This window comes from Phocoena sinus, chromosome 10 (genome assembly GCF_008692025.1).
Source record: "Phocoena sinus isolate mPhoSin1 chromosome 10, mPhoSin1.pri, whole genome shotgun sequence".
Taxonomy (NCBI): Eukaryota; Metazoa; Chordata; class Mammalia; order Artiodactyla; family Phocoenidae; genus Phocoena; species Phocoena sinus.
In genome coordinates this window covers 14017976-14032812 of record NC_045772.1, presented here as the reverse complement: position 1 = coordinate 14032812, position 14837 = coordinate 14017976, and the positions used below count along the sequence as shown (strand labels likewise).

The window sequence follows — 14837 nt, the reverse complement described above, 5'->3', positions numbered from 1 at the left end:
AACTATCCTCATTGGACATGGACAGGCAATTGCTAGCTTTTGGGGACACACTCAAGTCATTATGACCTGACTTGAAATATGATGATGGAGGACAATTTTCCCCTCAGGTTTCAAACAGCTACCTGGGTAATTTTTAACTCCTTCATTATACCATATCTCACGTTTGAAAAAGGAAATTAGTTTCTGGCTGCTCGGGAAATACAGAATAACAACAATGCTAAAAAAAAAATAGTAAACTAACACCACAGAGTTTCTTGTTTCCTCCACATTAGAAAACTTTGCAAAAATTCAACAAATCAGACAACTGAATGTTGAACAAAAACAGGGAGAGTGAGCTTGCTTTTTGGTTAAACAGGAAAGGATAAAATGCAGAGAACTCAGAGAAATCGTCTTTACATTTCAAGATGGCCATTTATACCATGGGAAACTCATAATCTAGATGTGTGACCCTGGTAGATTCAAGGTCAAAGGCTCAGGCCTCTGTATTTCTTAGCCAACATGAGAAATGGGGTTTTAATGAATTTATGTTAATAGTTTGGTGGAGTTCATGGGCTTTTTCAGATTGCCTGTATTAAAAGCTGGTTTCACCAGCCAAGGAGGTTTGTCCTTTCTATTTAAATGCATTTCCCTTGAGGATGGGGTCATAGTATAGGATCTAAGCAAAAGGCTTTGCTTCAAAAGTTAGATTCTATTTGCCAGAAAGGAAAATGGAATCTTGTCTGGGAAATATGCCTTGGTATTCTGGAGTCTCAGGGGGCAGGCACTAGATATTCTACACCAAGATGAAGACTGTGACCTCCTAACATACCAAATTATCATTTACTTATGACTTTTCTTCAATAAACTATGAGCTCTCTGAGGCCAAGGACTGTGTCCTTCATTTATCTCTGTAATCCTATTTCTGAACATATTCCGTGGCACGTGCAGTGTGCAGGGCAAGTCTGCTGAACACGCACACGAACGAACAAGGGGAATGAACTAAGGGGAGCGCTGTCGTCTCAGGCTGGCAAGTACAAGGCAGATCTATCCAAGTAAGCGGTCATACAGATCTGGAAAAATAGCGCAGACTCAGCCACTTGCAAGTTTGAGACACAGCAGCAGGGTGCTCAGGAATAACCGTACCTTCTAAGCTGCCTACTTACCTGATCAGCTAAGGACGTGGAGAGCATGCCCATCAACTCCCTCTCTGCAGTCAGCCTCCACATCTGCTCCCACTTCATCTTCCGCAGCTTATCCAGAAGCAGCAGGATCACCCCTAGACAACAGTATAGGATGGAAGAGAGGGAAAAAAACGACAGTAAGAGAGACAGCCAGGCACGCCTGTCTACGTGTTTTGGAGATGAACACATCTGGATTCACCCCAGGCTCTGCCGGGTACTCAGGATGAGACGTTAAACAATCTCTCTGAAATATCCTCATTGTATGGAGAACATTAACACAGACCTCAGAAGCCGTCCCAAGGACTAAGTGAGACGGGCAAAGGAGCCCAGCACTCCCTGGAGATGGACGCTGTTGATGGCTGCCCAGCAACGTGAATGCGCCAAACGCCACTGAACTGTAACTTAAACATGGTTAAAACGGCATTTTTATGCTTATATTTTACCACCAAAAAAAAAAAAAAGAAGAAGCCTAGCACTGCACCTGACACATAGTACATCACCTGTAAGCACAGATTCTCTCTTATGTTCTTCTCCAGATATATGACAACCTACGTAGGGTTAGCTGATGGATGGTGTTTATACAACATATGCCATTTATCTTTATAGAAACAAAGCAGATCCTCTCTGACTTTATTCTGGGTATGTCTTTGCCAATTTGCTTTATACCTACTGATAAGCCATATGAGCTCGTTGCAGTATTCCTGGTTTCAACAGACTTCTTTGGTCCAACAGAATCAACACAGATGGAAACTATGGTGAAGGCTGTGCTGATGCTGGGTGTTCAAGATGGGGCTCCAAGAGCCTTTGGGTTCGTAAGATACTAATAGTCAGAGGCTGCTTCCTCCTCCTTTCCACCTTCTTTTTTTGCGGTTAGTTTTCATGGGGAGGGACCTGAATGAAGGGGGGGATTGTCTAGGAAGGGAAATTGCCATTGTATACACCTTTGTATTTTTTAAAATGTTAAAAACAACTAAATGTATTATTCAGGTAAAAATACATTAGTAAAAGTCTAAAAAGAAAAATACATTTTGGCTTAGCTGAATGGCTTAGGAGCAAATGTCTACCACCAGGTCGGTGAGAGCGTGCAGAGACAGTACAGAGCACAGAACACGAACAGCCAGCAGAATGTCCCTGCAGGCCACTGCAGTTACTTTGGTGGATGGAATTGTGGCTGTGATGGCCTCCCCAATCAATACTCCTCAGGAAGCTTAGCTCAGCAGAACAGTCTGTGGAGAAAACTCCAGGCAGCTGAAAAATGATCTTAGTTGATACCTAGTGCATTTTCTAAGATTGCTGGAAAGAAACTGATTCCCCAAATCACACATAAATGTCAACACTGAGACTTTTTTCTACTTATTCCAGTGGCACATACTTGGAGAAAAAGTATATTCACTATTCTTTAAAAAAAAAAAAAAATTTATTTATTTCTGGCTGTGGTGGCTCTTCGTTACCGCGAGCGGGCTTCTCATTGTGGTGGCTTCTCTTGCTGTGGAGCACAGGCTCTAGAGCGCAGGCTCAGTAGTTGTGGCTCGCGGGCTCTAGAGCGCAGGCTTAGTAGTTGTGGCGCACGGGCTTAGTTGCTCTGCAGCATGTGGGATCTTCCTGGACCAAGGCTCGAACCTGTGTCCCCTGCATTGGCGGGCAGATTCTTAACCACTGTACCACCAGGGAAGCCCAAAAGTATATTCACTATTTAGTGAAAGGTGTTTGTTCAGGTAGAGAGTTGAAATAAAATATATATGGTTATGGGAAGAATAGGATAATACACAGAGATCTGAACTTGTAAGTCAGAAGGGCAAATCATATTTATTGCATATCTCCCTTGTGCTTTGTTAGGTTTTTTGCACATCGATAAGGTAAATATTGTCATCCTTATTTTGCAAGTGGGGAAACTGAGGGGGGCGGGTGGGTCAGACACTTGAACAGTTCACAGTACAAGAGCAGCTCTACGAGATCCAAACTCAGATCTGCCTGACTCCAAAGCTGGTGCTTCTTCAGCTATACCACACAGACCAGAGCCCCAGCAATGCCTCTGGGGAGTTCTGTGACTCAGGCCAAGGCCTTCTCCTTTTCTGACTTTTGGTTTCTACCTGGGTAAAAGGAGGAAAATGCTACTTGCCTTGCAAACTCAGAAAACTGCCACGCCCCCTGGTGGTAGGCTGGTAAATGTTTAACCACCAGCTAGCTCTTCAGGGGAAAAACACCCCCAAACCTTGATTTGTAGCGACTGCTGATTGCCACGGTGTAAATACTCTCATTGTGGCCGATTTCCAGCTACTGATGTGATGTCATCAAACAAGCAGTTGGGAAGGACTGAGCACAATTGGCCCTCCTGAGCTAGGGGGAGTTAGGTCCAGCACACCACTGAAAGTGTTCCCCAAACACGGGAGGAATTTTAGAAATAGCAAAACTCACCACAAGGGTATTATTTGATTGCTTCTTTGGGGGAGAAAGGAAAGAAAAATTGACAGCGTTACAAAACAAGAGAATATAGTGACGGATCCAAGAAAAGAGATTCCAGTCACACATATGAAAGAGAATTCCACTAAATCTTATTGCAGAAACTAATGCTAATTAGATTTAGAATTAGGGCTAGATGCTCCAATATATAGAAAAAATGAGGAATGCAGAAACTATAAACAATGACGAAAGATACTTATGCACATTTTGAAGCCTCTGGAGGCATCAATGGTAGATCTATCAGTCTCTGGAGACTGAGCTGAGAATTGATGCTTTTAAATGGTGTTAAGACTTAGCAAGTCCTAAGTGGCAGATGTGACTCCATATAGTTTGCCAGGCTAGTTGAAAAGAGGTGGGGGGATGGTCCAGAACAGAAGACTAAAGGCAGAAATGTAGGGCCCTTCTCCCAGTTACCCAACCTTCTCCTTTGTGTGATTTTAATTTAACTTTTAGAAGCATGAACTATTTCAAACTAACAGAAAAGTACCAAAACTAATATGACAAATACCTACCACCCCGATTTAATAAATGTTAATATACTGCCACATTTGCTGCTCATAATAAAATGTCACAGGTAAATGAGAAACTCCACCATCTCGCTGTAGCCCTCCCTCTCCCAAGGGTAACCAGTATCCTGGAGTGACTGGGTTTCATTTCCCTGCATGTTTTTTCAATTTGTATTCTCTATGCATATATTAATAAACAATATATGGCATTTTCAGTATGTTTCCCAGTGCGTATTTTCTACTCTAACTTACCTTTTCACTCAATGTTATGGCTTTTAAGAGTTAACCATGTTACGGTTTCAGCATCTAGGTTATTCATTGCAATCACTTTATTCATTCCTTGTATAGCTGCCCCACAGTTTACTTGTGCATTCCGCTGCTGAAGGACATTTTGGCTGTTTCCCATGTTTCTGTTCTTATAAACAATGCTGCAATAAACATCCTAATCCCAATTCATTGGGCACACTTCCGAGCGCTCAGCTGGGGTGCAGCCTCCCATGTTGTACAAGGATTGCTGTGTTGATGGTGCTATTTGTCTTGAAACATCTTGAATTGCCTCATCTTCCTTTTCTCTTACAAATTAGGCCATCACACAGACTCATGGAGTCTACATTTAAAGTGCCTTTCACAGCTCTTCTTTTACTCACTCAGTCAACAGTTATTTGTTGAGCACCTACTGTGTGCAACCTAACTGAAATTTGTTTTTTAAAAAAACTGATGGGGGTAACATTGGTTTATAACACTATATAAAATTTCATGTGTACAACATTATACGCACATAGATACAGAGAATAGAGTCGTGGTTATCAGAGGGGAAGGTGGAGAGGGTGAAATGGATAAAAGGGGTCAACTGTAGGGTGATGGACGGAAACTAAACTTTTGGTGGTGAGCACACTGCAGCGCATACAGATGTTGACATACAATGTACACACAATTCATTTTAGAGGCACCTTTTGAGTAACTCCTACAGTTCTATTCACTGGGTTAACTGGGGACTTAGCAGTTTGCAAAACATAGTCCTTGTTCTTGGGGAGCAAGGCCTAACAGGGAAGGGAGATGGGTAACCAAGAAAATGGAAAACAGTGACAGGAGATGTGTGAAGAACCGTGGGGAGCCGGGGACAGGGGAACTGATTGTGATCTGGGTGTGGAGGGACCATTAGGGAAAAGCTTCCTGAAATAACTGATGTCGAAACTGAAATCTAAAAGAGGCAGAGGGGCTTCCCTGGTGGCGCAGTGGTTGAGAGTCTGCCTGCCGATGCAGGGGACACGGGTTCGTGCCCCGGAGCGGCTGGGCCCGTGAGCCATGGCCGCTGAGCCTGCGCGTCCGGAGCCTGTGCTCCGCAGCGGGAGAGGCCACAGCAGTGAGAGGCCCGCGTACCGCAAGAAAAGAAAAGAAAAGAAAATAATAATAAATAAAAGAGGCAGAGGATCACCTGCTGAAGGTCAGGCCCGACAGACTTCTCCCTTCAGGGCTGTGAATGCCAACCAGGCAGCAGATCTTTTCTACCACATTTGAATAGCAGACCTTAAAAGGTAGTGACCCATTTCCCTCTCTTCTCTCAAAAAAGACAATTAAAAAGAGGCTGCATAAAGTTGTCTAGCATGGGTGAAAACATTTGTCTTTGCTCATAAATCTACAATTAACCACAGGTTATTTGTGTAATAAATATCCCCGTATCCTCATACTGATGCAGTAGAATGAATTCCAGCAACACAGGCATTTTTGTAGCTATCACAGAAGGGAGCTGTATGTAACATGAAAACTGTGCTGGACTTGGAAACGTAAGTCCTGGGTTTGAGGCCTGATATGATCACTTATTGCAATATCTCTTTAAAAAAGTCACTGGGATCCTGAGCCCCAGTTCCTTATTTGTAATAAGGGGACAATCCCACATTAGCTCCAAGATGATTATAAGGGCTTAAAAAGTATATCTTTAAAAGCATCTGGTATATGCCATGATTTATTATTTCCTATCTTGAAGTAAAGATTCTATGACATCAAAAAAAAAAAAACCAAAAACGTACTGGGCTTCCCTGGTGGCGCAGTGGTTGAGAGTCTGCCTGCCGATGCAGGGGACACGGGTTCGTGCCCCCGTCAGGGAAGATCCCACATGCCACGGAGCGCTGGGCCCGTGAGCCACGGCCGCTGAGCCTGTGCTCCACAACGGAGGGGCCACAACAGTGAGAGGCCCGCGTACAGCAAAAAAAAAAAAAAAAAAGTACTGAGTACAGTAGGAACAGTACTCAATATTGCTGACTTGAGAAATATTCATTGAGAATAAATGTCCATACCCAAAACTCCTCTATGAGCCTGAACTCACTGGTCTCTCTAAAAATCTCCTTGTGCGTGTAGAATGCACTGGACACTTAAAAGTTGTGACATATTGCCAGGTCCATATTGCTTCTTAGTCTTCTGTCAATAGTCACTTAGGGTGTCACCACCAGCATGACTAAGATGTCCCTCGGGGTTATTGCAAGTGGCCACTAAGGGATACAACCCACAGGAAGAAAAGAAATTGATGGAAAGAAAATCCATCCCAAGAACAATCACGTGAGTAAATTACGTTCTCAGGCAGCTAAGGAGTCTGTTGAACCTGTCAAATAGAATCACACGAATATGTACTTACAACAGAATCCGCCTGTTTCTTCAAAGGTTGGGAGTTTGTACCCAGATTGTACAAGAGCTACAAAACAACGTTTCCAGGGAAACATAACTCTAACTACTTATTGACCTAACTCCTACGGTGCTGGGGAGATACCCTAATTAATGACTGTGAAGGCCTTTGGAAATATGAAGTGGTACTTAAAAGTCTGTAAATGACAGTTACGGAAACTATACATTTCTTCATTAAGGTACCTAATTATCACGCATGAAACTTGCTTGATTCCCACTCGAATTAATACACACCATGTGCACACAGGCAATGTGGGAACAAGCTTTTTAAGCGAATCCTAGTTAAAGTGATGAAAATGGCTCCTTCTGAAATTGGACCCTTTCAAGCTGAAACAACACAGCTTTGGCTTTGGAATAAGTGCCCCCAGACAGATGTTGACACGGCTTCCCTGCTGTCAGGGGGACAGGGGTGCCAAAAAGCTTGACTCTGGCCTTTGCTGCTGCGCGATCTGCCCTTTCCATACTTGCCGCTGGGGTCTGGGAGCATGGCGCGAGCCCTTCGCCCTGGAGGCCAGCACTCTGCACAGAGGCAGCATGCCTTGAATTTGAAAGGCGCTCCCAACGGAGCTGGCTGGGATGCGTGGGGCTCACACAGCCTTACCTTCTCCTGCTGTGCTGGGTGGGAGCTTAAGAGACCCAACACTAAATAAATAAATGAATAAATAAATTAAAAATCAAAGGCTTCTCCTGTGAACATCTGGTCCAGAGGAAGGGCGTTGTTTCATCTGTGGATCAGAGGACAATGTTTTTTTTCCCCAAACTGAATATGGAGTAACATCTCGGTAGCCAATATGGCAGGGAAAGGAAGCTGGATGTGGATGTGGAGAGAGAAAAATAATGCTTTTTTAAAAAAATGAGCCAGATATTGATTTTTACCAATGCGACTGTAAAAGGGAGAACAGACTAAAAATGGTGACAATGCTGATGACTGTCACCTACTATTTATTAAGCAACTGCTGTATCCTGAAGACAAGGTGCCTAACCTAGATGACCTCTGACTCGTACGACAAGCCTGCTAGGTCGATGGAATTATCCCCATTTTTGAGATGAAGAAACTAAGGCTCGCACTTAGCTAGTGAGTGGCAAAATTAGTCTCACTCTCAGACCTGTGGTCTTTCAGCCACGCCATGCTGCCTCCTGGTGTGCGTGTGTGTCTGTGTACACGCCCATAGTAAATATGGCGAGACTTTGCTGAATCGGTGGCCTAAAACAAAAAGCAAGTCAGGGAGCTCCTGGAGGAACAGTAATGTGAATGTTTGGGGAACTCTGTGAAGACCACAGGCCAGAACCAGACTACATGTGTCAGAACCTGGGAGAGAGCAAGCATACAAGGCCAGGAGAGGCAGGGTGGCCCTGTGTGACTGAAGCTGCTCACACAGGAGGGTTCTAACCAGGTATACGGGACCATGGGGTGCAGTCAAGAAACATTTAAATCAGCACACCGTTCCAGAGCTAACTTATATCAACTCTCCCTCCCACATGGCACAGAAATCCTCTTCTTTCTGCATCTGAGTCCACAACCTCGCGGCCTGTGTTGGACCACCTCTTGCAGGCCAGGAGAACGCCTTAAAACCCTTCAGCGAATGGACAACCTTAAGCTCATGTTATGAAAACCTGCTGTTTAAGAGGAGGTTCTACCATTGTCTTCTTTCTTTCTTTCTTTCCACGGAGCCAGTTTTCATCCTTCAGCCAAGCTAAAGAATACGGCTAGAACTGACCTGGTCAATTCTGATCACGCGCTTCCTTAATTCAGAAGAAGAAACTGAGGTCCAAAGTGGCTCCCTGATGTCTTCAGACCAGTTCAGAGCAGGTTTCAGATTAAACCTTTTATTCCTCAAGGCAGTGTTTTCCATGGCCTTCTGCAGGATGCTAATAGGTGTTGTGGGAAGCAGGTAGTTAGCTGTGTTAAATAAGTTTGGTAGATAGTGGGTTAAATAAAGTTAAACAGTGTTGGTTTTAGCAGTGTGCACATGGCGAATCTCAGAGGTGGTTACCACATCCAACACCTTCTAGACTTATTTACCAGGACCTCTTCCCCGCGCCCCTGCTCTCCCCCAGGAAGCTGGTAGAATATTGCTTTTCCCTTCACTTCCACCTGCATTTTCTCAGCTCTCCACCTGCACTGTAAGGGCTGATACACGAAAATGAAGATTTATTCTTTGGTCCTTTAGCATTTCTTGTGGCTTCATTGGCTTGAACCAGAGAAACAAAACTTTAAGTGGGCACTGAGTGGTTGGCTACACAGGAGGCTCTGGGGAAGATGCCGGCCCTCATCGTGGAAATGTTTATGACAATGACCCACATAACTTCGACTTTCCTCTCTTCTGCTTTGAAGCACTAGAGTTCTCTTCTCATGCATGATGACCCAATACAAGGTGAGTTTATTAAAATTCACCTACTTTAAAATCCCCTGATTTTACCTAGGACTCACTTTTGATCATAAAGAGCGAAAGTAGAACCTTTTAATTTATAAGTGTTTTTTTTTTTCTCAAAAGCTCTTTATCAGAGAGAGAAGATGGAAATCCTTCCACCGGAAGCCTTCCCTGACTTTGCTGGGATTTCTGAAAGTGTGGATGGAGGTAGTATAAAGGGCTGCTCAGACCTTATAAAAGGCTGGTCACTCACTCACTCATTAATTCATTCAATACACGTCCATCAAGCGACTTCTACATGTCAGGCACTAGGTACACAGAAATGGAAAACACAGTGGTCCCTGCTCTGAAGCATCTGGAGGTGCTGTGGGCACTGAGATAGAGAGGTGTGTTCTGGGCAAGCAAGGTTGGTTCCTTTAAAAGGAGGTGGGTTCAGATCTCATGTCATGGGGAGCGGTCCTTTAAGAGAACAGAATTGTACCATATCTCTCCCTCTCACTGAACAGAACTGTGATAGGACTGAGAACATAAAGGCTTTGGTGGCTGGCAAATGCTTTTTAGCCAAGATTTTTATAAGTAAACTTTTTACTGAAGCATAATATACATTCAGAAAAGTACACAGATCCTAAGTACACAACGTGATGAACTTTCACAAAGTGAAATCGCCATTGTAATTAGAACCTGGACCAAGAGACAGAACATCACAAACAGACCAGAATCCCCCTCATATGCACACATACACCCACTGTCCTGCCATTATCCTGAATTCTCACACCACAGTTCAGTGTTATCAGGTTCTGAATTATATATAAATCAAATCATACAGTATTCACCCTTCTTATGACTGGCCTTTCGGCTCAGTGTTATTTCTGGGAAGCCCCTGTGCATTACTGCACGCTGCTGTAGTCCGTTCCTTTAATTCTGTATCATTACCTACACGATGAATATATCTCAACCTAGTTATCCAGTACCTTGCTGACGGACACGTGGGATGCTTCCAGCTTTGAAAGCCGTTGTAAACATTCTTGAACACGCCTTTTGGCGTCATTTGTAGGCATTTCTGTTGAGTGCAAACCTACTGTAGTTAAGGTAGTTATTAAAGACTCTCCAGCCTGTCTCTTTCAGTTTGAAGAAAGTATTTTATGGATCTGTGTAGGGGAAAAATATAGAGTGTCCAAGGTGTTGATCTTAAAACGACCACTGAACAAAAGGGAGCATGTTTTGATGCTCAGAAAAGCCAGAGGTAGATGCAAGAGCCGAGCACAGCGCCACAGAGCTTGCCTGGGGGCCCACAGCCCCACGCGCTTTCTATCAGGTACTGAAAAATAACTACTCCCTGAACAGAAGTCCGATCTGCTGCCTGGCTTGTTGGAACGGAGATTTTAATTTTTAACAAATCATGAGCCTTCATCTCCCTACCGGCCTGGCTAGATGCTTCACTGCACAGGGTGATGTTTCATTTGCTCACCAAGAAGGGAGAGACGGCTCGGATAGCCAGCCGGGCAGTGCGGACCAGGTGCACGTGCGCTAGAGCCTGACTGAGCGCCGAGCTAATGGACTGTGGAAGGGCAAGGAGCATTCCTGCCGTTTCCAACTTAAACAAAGTGAACCCACACGGAAGGGCACGCTACGTATCTTTTCATCATTCAATCGTTCACGTACACGAGGAACAAGCAGGTGCTGAAAGAACAGGAGGTACGCAGGGGAGGTAGGCAGAGCTCACGGCCATCACAGACGGAACTGCCTGGGATCCCTGGTGGCAGATTCCCCGTCGGAAGCATCGCGACAGACTGGAGGGTGGGAGGAAGGAGGGTGCCGTCCTCCCTGCGCACTCTCGACTCTGTGCAGTGTTTCCAGCGGGGCCTGTCTCCCCTCCGCTGCAGCTTCCTCTGGGCACGACTCTAGTTCTCACTGGTGTCTGGCAGCATCACTTCTTCTTTGTATCTTACTATGGGCTGAACTGTGCGCCCCTCTCCCCCAATTCATATGTTGGAGTCCTAACCCCCACCCAGGACCTCAGGATGTGACTATATTTGGAGGTAGGGTCTTTAAAGAGGTGTTAACTTAAAATGAGGTCATTGGAGGTTCCTAATCGAGTAGGACCAGCATCCTTATAAGAAGGGGAAACCTGGGCAGACAGGTACAGAGGGACGGCCATGTGCAAACACAGGGACGAGACAGCCATCTCACGAGGAAAGGCCAGAGGCCTCAGAAGGAACCAACCCTTGATCTTGGACTTTCAGCCTCCAAAATGGTAAGAAGATAAATTCCTGCCGTCTCAGCCACCCAGTTCGTGGTCCTTAGCTATGGCGGCCTTAGGAAACTAACACGTATCTCTTGGCCCAGAGCTGGTAACAGCTGCCGCTTCTGCCGGTCTCTGGTGCCTCAGCCTCCTTGCCGACACCTTCAGGGCTCTCTGTCCATCCCATAAACAGTCCCTTCATTAAAATACCTTGAATTACCTGATAAGATGATGGGGTCCTGACTAGTGACATGTATGTTATTTCGTTTAATCCCGACTGCCTCTGTGAAATTGGGATGGTTACGCTTCTTTTACACGTAAGGAAACTGAGGTTGTACAGTTCATGAGCGGCAGAGTTGAGGTCTCCATCGAGGTCTTTCTGACTCCAATGGCAGTGTGGCTGATCCTGCAGGCTTGCAGCAGGCTGAAAGAAGGGGCTGTCTCTCTGAGGCCCATGCAGTAGGAAGGACCCCTGGACATCATCTAGGGCAATCTCTTCATCTTCCATAAATGCGGAGACCAGGACTCAGAGAAGTGAGCTGAAGGTCCTAAGGTCGGGATGCTTATGCAAATGGCAGAATAAGGACTTGAACGTAAGTGTCTGGACTCCAGCTTTGATACTTTTTGTTGCTCCCTTAACTAGCTTGAGAATGATAGCAAGAAGAGAGTCACTTCCCAAGTCCCATATTTGGATTACATGGGGATCTGACCACAGAGATTAAAGGTCCCAGCATCAATCCACATGTCAGCTCCATGCTTACTAGCTGCATGACCTTGGTTAAGTGATCTAATTACTGCTCCACGGTTCAGTGTACTCTTCTGTAAAATAGGTATAAATAATAACTCATAGGACTGTGATAAGGATTAAAAAAGATAAAGTAGACCACTCAGCACAGTGACTAACACGAAGGCTAGTTTCAATTAAATAAGTGCTACTGTTATTACCTGGGGCAGATTTTTTTAAAACCCAAACTAAGCTCCTATTCACCTGTAGGCACTGAATCCACCACTCATAAGCTGACCAAAAATAAATGATGACACTGACAGCTAACAAAGCTGGCAGCAGCCCACTACTAGGTACCTGCCAGGCCCCAGGCAGGGGCCCTAGGTACTGTGTTAGGGATGCCCATCACCTCTATTCCTTAAAACATCCCAGAAATACTAAGTAACTAAGAAGCTAATAAGTAAGAAGCCAAACACAGTTTCATCCGGCTCCCAAGCCCATGCATTTTCTAATACCGTTGTTGATAGGATGAAGTAGGACGTGACTAGTACAGGTAATCAGATGCAGAAAAGCACTACGTAACCCAGTCTACGACTGCGACGTCAAGATGCAGTGAGTATAGATACGTACAGGTGGCCCTGTATCTCACGTCCTCTGTACCCACAGTTTCCAACACCATCTATAGCACACAGTTACTGAAGTGAATTCTTTCCTGGGAGTTGGATCTCAATAAGCAAGTGTCCAGAGCAGAGGAGGGGCTGAGATAGCTCTTCTATTCATGTGAATCCCTATCGTACCAAAGCCGACTTCAAGGGGACATTTCAATGGGGTGAGTAGGCAGTTCTGTCTCCTTGTTTCCTAGAACAACCATAGTTCTAGAGAAGGCTTTGGATTTGGTCGAGTGCTGGCCCTGTAGTGCTGTAAAGACTTGGAGGCCCGAAATGAAGATTAATTCTGGATCCATTACTTATTTTCCATAGAACCTGGGGCCCGTGTGCGAATGTCTGTAGACTTCTCTTTCCTAGCCCGTAAAATGGTTATGGTGATATTACATTTTTTTTTTCCCACTCAATCGATACCTGTTGAGAGTCTCCTACATACCAGAACCCATTCTGAAAGCAGAAATCCTTATCCTCGTGGAGGCTTTACACGAATAGAAGATAGACAATAAGCAAAGTAAGTAGGTTAAACATACAGATGATATATGATGATAATGATAGAGCACAGAAAGGCAGGAAGACTCAGGTGGGGGACCTGTTGAAATTTTCAATGGGTGGTTGGCGAAGGCTTCTCTGAGAAGGGGATGTTATTTAAGCAAAGACCTGCGGGAGGCGAGGGAGCATGCCACGCTGATAATGGGGCAAGAACTCCGGCAGAATCAGCTGCAAGTGCAAAGGCCCTGAGCGAGCTGATATGCTGCAGAACGGTGAGGAGTGCCTGCCTCTTGGGTTGCTGTGAATGTTAAACAAGTAAGTAATCCATTTGAAGTATCACATTCATGACAACTGCTCAATAAATGTTAGCTAGCACTATTAACATTATTCCCGTGGGCACACAAAGGGCCCTATCTACTAGAAAGTGAATCTGGCAGGCAAGGAGGCCGTGGTAACCCTTTGGGGTCTGAACCTTCACGGATGAATGTGCTCTCTGCTCTCTGCCAGCCTGATGTGGCAAACCCACAGGCTGCCCCGTTCATGGGAGAGGATGTCCTCCAAATTGGATTAGTGGGGCGTGCACTGCGTGCTGGGGAAAGAGAAGGGAGAACTAAACCCAGCTTTTTTGTGGTGTCAATCATTTTAAAGAATGTGCAAAATGATCCCCGGTTCAAGCTTTTGGGCAAGAGTAATCAGTGTCCTTCCCTTGATGACTTTTCCAGTAACACAGAAAGAAGGAAGGGGGTGGGGGAAAGTGGAACCAAGCCCTTTATCCTTTTAAGGAGCTCTTTAATGCAGGGTGAGATGTCTCCCCAGAAACAAATTTCTGCTTCTGTTAAGTCGGGGAGGGGAAGCGTGGTGAGAGCTGTACCTGTCAGCAATTGTTCCGGGGGACTCTTAGGAATCACGATAACCAAAGAGGATCCCAGATGGATGGACTCCGTATTGGGAGGGTGGGGATCAGAAAATAAAGGAATTTGCTGGCCTCCTGGTGTTGGCTTTTAAGGGCATGCAGTCATCCTAAGCTATGCTTACTTTTTTTTTTCCCCAGCCCTCTTATAACTGGATCTCTTATGAACAATTATGAAACTCTTTAAAATCATGGAATTATACTTTAAAAACCAACCAACCAACCAACCAAACTCATAGAAAAGGAGATCAGGTTTGTGGTTACCAGAGGTGTGGGATATGGGGAGGGGGCATTGGATGAAGGTGGTCAGAAGATACAAACTTCCAGTTTTAAGATACTTAAGTGCTAGGGGTGTAATATACAAGATAAATGTTGCTAACACTGCTGTATGTTACACGCGAAACTTAAGAGAGTAAATCCTAGGAGTTCTCGTCACAAGGAAAAATAGTTTTTTCTTTTTCTTTTGTATCTATGTGAGAGGATGATGTTCACTAAACTCACTGTGGTGATCACTTCATGACGCACGTACGTCAAATCACGACGCTCTACACCTTAAACTTATACAGCGCTGTATGTCAATTATAACCCTGGAAGAAAAAAATCATGAAATTCTGAGCTCTAAATGAGCTAAAT

The 14837-nt window shown here is 44.8% G+C and overlaps 1 protein-coding gene across 2 annotated transcripts in view; it reads right to left on the bottom strand.

Annotated features, from left to right (window-relative positions):
* The window catches only part of LARGE1 (LARGE xylosyl- and glucuronyltransferase 1), a 587572-nt gene that overhangs the window by 88108 nt on the left and 484627 nt on the right, over nucleotides 1–14837 (bottom strand). For both annotated transcript variants that reach the window (XM_032644884.1, XM_032644885.1), the window contains exon 8: nucleotides 1143–1255. In XM_032644884.1, the coding sequence (XP_032500775.1) occupies nucleotides 1143–1255 (113 nt within the window). The remainder of the gene's footprint in view (nucleotides 1–1142; nucleotides 1256–14837) is intronic.